The sequence below is a fragment of the Halyomorpha halys genome, unplaced genomic scaffold (assembly GCF_000696795.3).
Source record: "Halyomorpha halys isolate HHAL.00 unplaced genomic scaffold, Hhal_1.1 Scaffold819.1, whole genome shotgun sequence".
Lineage (NCBI taxonomy): Eukaryota > Metazoa > Arthropoda > Insecta > Hemiptera > Pentatomidae > Halyomorpha > Halyomorpha halys.
Window position 1 is genome coordinate 467,382 of NW_027106888.1, and position 5,797 is coordinate 473,178.

Sequence of the window (5,797 nt, forward strand, 5' to 3'; positions counted from 1 at the left end):
AGAGAGAGAGAGAGAGAGAGAGAGAGAGAGAGAGAGAGAGAGAGAGAGAGAGATGTTCTGCTCAACTTTATTGGGTTGCTTTATACACTTCATATTTATGCATACTTCTAGTACTAGTAAATCACAATTATTTACAATCCTATTAATAAAAATAGTCACAGCATATTTCTTTTTTCTCTCATAATAAAAAATTAAATATGATATATATATTTTAATTGGACGAGAATGACAAAGTTTTTTATTAAACATTACCACTGTGGGCAAATACATAAATTGAAAGAAAAAACTAAAAATATGAATTTATTAAAATAAGGCATGAAAATTAGTGCAATAGAGTGACTTTATTTACAGTGAAGTGCAGCTGGTTTTATGCCTTGATTCATATTGATATATGACGATGCCTGCTGTTTTTAATTGTGGTTACTTTTATCTATTCAACTCTGAAAGTGTAATGATCATTGCTTACCTCATACTACAATAGTTCTTTCCTTTATTCTATATTTTCTCTACACAGGTCAGCATCCTGTGGAGATGGTCTAATTAAAACATAGGAATACTAGCTATTATTGTTATTATTATTTTTTTTTATTTAGCAGAGGGGCTTCTAAAATTAATCTGCCCACGACTACCTAAGATCTGGGTGCACCACACTGTTTATTATCACTTATAGTGTTTTTTATCTTATGTTAGTTTTTTATATAATAAGTGGAATGTATTATTTTAATTTTGGTGATTTTACAACATCCTTATTGAAAACATTATCATAATTGCATTGAAATTTTATTAAGATTTTATTAAAAGTGTCCAGTCAATAAACGAATAAATGTAATTCTTTCTAAATAAATTGCAAGTATTTTCAATCTACGCCATTAATAAATAGGGGTTCCTACTTATACATTCATAAGGTTATAAATTATTTTTGTTCATAAGTTTCGATTTTATTCTGTTTTTATTGTTTCAAATGTGTTTGCTATATTTTAATTTAATTATTTGTTAATTTAGGTATAATTGGGAAGAAACATGTTGGTCCAGAAGAAGTATTCCCATTTGACTTTTCTGAAACTGAAGAAAACAATTCTATTCTGCAAGTTGGAAGGAACATAACAAAGATTAAACATTTAGTAAGAAATTTTTTTGAAATGACTAAAAATAGGTAGGTGCAGATTGTGTTAAAATAAAATTAAGATTCCTACTTGGTCCTTCTTCATTAAGAGCAGTGTGACCATTTTTGAGGATCAAGTTACATCATACTAGTTACATTCAAGTTGTTACATTTTCAGAAATATTGATATTATCATCATTTTTTTTTTTAATTTTTCCATATACATAAATCTATACACTTGTTTTTTCAGCCAAAAAACAAGCAAATTCATTCAGAGTTACTCAACTAAGTTAATCGATTTTATGCTTTATTTTATGATTTTTAATAAGAACATTTTTGGTACTTTTGTTGTTCTTTTGAATAACAAGACTAATTTACTTGTTCATTGTTTTGTTTTATTCCAATTACATTACTCTGAAATCATAGCTGAAAAAAATTATAATAGTTCTTTTTCCTAAACAGTGGTAGAGTCTGAAATAAATTGTAAATATTTTTAATATTAATATTTTGACATCAGTTGATTGTTTCACTAATTTTTGTTTGTTAATTATAATAAATGTCAAAATTATGCTAATAATCCTCTATGGGTAGGTGCATTTATAAAATATGAAAATTTTTTAAAATACAATTCCAGATAAAATAATTCCAAATAAATTTAGAGAAGAGTAAGGATAGGACAAATAGATTTTAAGAAATTGTACCAAAAACCCCCCAAAAAAATTAAGAAGAAGGCCCCAGTTATGCAGCCTGTTCTTTCTAAAACTGTTATGAATAAAAGTTAATGAACCACCATAAACAGCTGTTAGTCATTTGCCAATTCTTTTGAATAATAACACTTTTCTCATAATAAAATTGAATTAGACTATTTAACATGGGAAACATTAACACAGAAATTTACAAAACCTAATCTGTAAAATCTAAAAAAAAAATCAGTTCCCATGGTTAGTTTTTTTTTTATTTTTATTTTCTAAACCTCTTTATTTATATATATTTACAAATACAGATATATAATATAATATAATACATGATATATATACATATTACATCATGTATTACATTACATCATGTATACATTACATCAAGCCTGCCTGCCTGCCCATGGTTAGAAAGTTACCAAACTGATTTTAATACAGGGTGCGTTCCGACATTCCGAGAACTGCTCCGTGTTTCTGAGCTGAACGCCTTGATGATTGTTAGGTAGACACATGAACAGCCTCCACGTTTTGAGATGTTCTCACACTTCCCATCCTTGCTGTATTAGATTTTTCACGGAAATTGACAATCCATAAAAAGATTGTTTTGCGATATGGGAGGGCCTTCATTGCGAGTCAATGGAAAATGCAAGCAGTAAGCTGGCTTGGCCGCGATAAAAGAACAGCTATTTGATAAAAACGTCGTCACGAAAAACCCACGTTGCTCGGATGTATACGGCATGTTGGCTCTAAAAACTAGAGGACTCACAATACCTAATTAACCCCTCCCCACACCCTCGTATTTTTAAAATGCTCTAGTTTCAGAAAATTTCCCAAAACGGTCACGTTGCCCTTAATATTTTTACTGAGTCCAATCAGCTGGCTTATTGTTTGTGTATTTCTTACGACAATAATTTTTATTTCCTTTGGTCCTTATTTTGTATCTCTTGAGTGATTTTATTACCAAAACAACCTAAAATTATCTGTTATTTAAAAGTGTGAGAGGCAATACATGCTGTCATGTAGGCAGAGAATAAAAATCAAATGAAACCCCCTGATTAGGATAAAGTCTTAAGAACATGGTAGAACTATAATTCACCTGGGATTTGTGTATATAAACAGAGCTCTTGTGGTACAATGGAAATATGTTTGTGAATGCTGATTGTAATATAATCACGTCTATCGGGAAAGAACAGATGCTCAATAAGATGAATATGATAATAATTTATAGGCTGCACAAGAAAGGAGACCAAACAGAATATGAAAACTAGAATTTACATTATTTTTGTGTAATAAGTGTGTAGCGATGCTATCTATCAGGTACCGCCAGTACGAAACCGTTGTCGCTTCTCGCCAAGACGAAGTACTTCAGTTCGTTTCACCTTGGAGCCACCACCTATGTTTTCTCTAGCTATTTATTGTGTTCATTTATTCAGTAAAATGTAAACAATTTCATAGTGTTATATATAAACATATAAATAGTATTATAATTGTAAATATGTTGAATAAAACTTACCAAAAAAAGATATACTAAATCACAAAAAAGTTACTCTGACAGGCAGTGCCTCTCATCGGCCTTTGTATTGTTAGTAGAATCAATATCCCACTTATGTTGTTGAAACATTTCCATCTTGGGACAGCAAATAAGACATGTAGTATGTTCTTCAAACTTTTTTTATTGATATGAAGAGTCATATTTCACGTCAATTCCCTATTGGTTACCTTCTCATTCCTCTGCCTTTTATCCTTTCGTAGGACCCAGACGCTAGCTACCCGCCAGGCCTACATGCCTACTTCGCTTCTACAAGAATAGTACTCGGTAGAACGGAGTTACCTTTCTGCATGACCTGGCGGCTGGCTACCCGCCTAAGCTTGTATTCCTCTTCGCACCTACAGGAATAGTACCCGGTAGGGAGAGGTTACCATCCTTAGAGAAATTATGGTTGTCACCCCGTAAGTCTCATCCTATCTATTCACCTTCTAATCAACTACCTTACCTAACTTGAACATGCATAGTTAAGCCGTCAATTCTGGTCAAGTGTATTGTCAATTGGAGTTAGATCTTTCACAACCACCTCAGCTAGTGTATTATAATATACAGGGTGTTTCAGGGTTAAGTGGTCAAACTGAAAATATGAATTAAGACCTTAAAAGAAGAAAAATATTTCTTCTGAAGATATGTCCGCAAACACTTTGTTTAGGAGATATTCACACCTAAAGATCTTCATTGTTATGAATTATTTAGGTTATATGAAATGAATAAAACTTATTTATTCGTTCCGACTACTTTATTAATTAAATGCAAACATTAAACTCATATTAAATGTTGTTCAAAGTGATTTTCATGAGCATTAAGACAGGCTCAGCATCTTTTTTCAACAACGGCACTGGATATGTGTTATTGTTTCACAAGATTCAATTAGCCTTCTTTATAAGGAATTAAGATCATTGAACGGCCTTGCATAGACTTTTTGTTTAATGTCACCCCAAACAAAAAAATTTAGTGGTGTCAGGTCTGGAGAGCGTGCAGGCGAAGCCACTGGTCCTGCACTGTTGATTGGGATAATTAGCATTTAGCCATTGTAATGGACCTCTTCCGTAATGTCCAGGACAACTATCTAATTGAAGCAACATGCCTTCTCAGTTTTAGTGGAATATGTTCAACTATATCATAGTAATCATTATTAAGAAATTCCAGAAATGTCCCCGCATTGAATTGAGACGGCAATAATGCATGGGGATTTTCCTGTGACCAGTGGTGATTATTTTTCTGATTGAAGATACCTCTTCTTGTGAAGGTAGCTTTATCTGTCCAGAGAATTTTTCCTGAAACTTGATTTAAGTACCAATCTGAAAAATGTCTTCTTTGTCAAAAATTTTGCGGTAATAAATTTAGTACCCGTTGATAATGATATGGATGAAGTCCATCTGCAATGAGAGTTCTCCATACTGTAGTTGACGTAATATTTAATTCTGCTTCAGCTCTTCGTACACTGCCAGATGGATTATCATCAAAATATTGTAATATGGTCCTTTCTTTATTTCGTAAAGCGGAAAAAATACCATCAGCATGTGGTATTATGGCAAATGTACCAGTTTCTCTAAGACGTTGAAACATGAAGCTGAAGATAGACTTGTTTGATAATCTTCTATTCGGAAATCGCCTTCTATATTCACGACAGGCAGCATTAGCATTACCATTGCAAAAACCGTACACAAACACCATATCAGCATATTCACCATTAGTATAAATAGAAGGCATAATGATGAGTACTTTACGAAAGTCTCTTTCAAACTGATAAATGTTATTGACTGTTCTCAATAGTACTAATCTTTATATTGCTAATAGGTTTTATACAGTTAGAGATAAAAGGCCATATTAGTATTCTATCTAATCCATCTCCTAAACAAAGCGTTTGCGGACATACCTTCACTTTGAACAACATTTAGTAAGTCTCTTAATGTTTACATTTAATTAATAAAGAGTTAGAACAAATAAATAGGTTTTATTCATTTATTATAACGTAAATAATTCATAACAATGAAAAACTTTAGATGTGAATATCTCCCAAACAAAGCGTTTGCGGACATAGCTTCAGAGGAAATTTTTTTTCTTGTTTTGAGGCCCTTAGTTTATATTTTCAGTTTGGTCACATAATCCTGAAACACCCTGTATATTGATGTTTGCTCTGGTATTTAAACAATCATTAATCCGCCTTAAATTTACTTTGTTTCAGCCCATTTCTATTGTATGTTGGGTTTCATGATCCTCACAGATGTGGTCATTCAAATCCTAAGTATGGAAATTTTTGTGAACAATTTGGTAATGGAAAACCTGGAATGGGCTTGATACCAGATTGGACTCCAATGATCTATAAACAAGATGATGTTATTGTTCCATATCATATTCAAGATACTCAAATAGCTCGTGAAGACATAGCATCACAATATACTGTCATTTCTCGTGTTGATACAGGTAAATAAACTATAGATAATATATATA

The 5,797-nt window shown here is 32.0% G+C and overlaps 1 protein-coding gene across 4 annotated transcripts in view; it reads left to right on the forward strand.

The window, feature by feature from the left end:
- The window catches only part of Sgsh (N-sulfoglucosamine sulfohydrolase), a 51,257-nt gene that overhangs the window by 18,075 nt on the left and 27,385 nt on the right, over positions 1-5,797 (forward strand). For all 4 annotated transcript variants that reach the window (XM_014429757.2, XM_014429753.1, XM_014429754.3 and 1 more), the window contains 2 exons: positions 1,003-1,153; positions 5,532-5,770. In XM_014429757.2, coding sequence (XP_014285243.1) covers positions 1,003-1,153; positions 5,532-5,770 — 390 coding nt within the window. The remainder of the gene's footprint in view (positions 1-1,002; positions 1,154-5,531; positions 5,771-5,797) is intronic.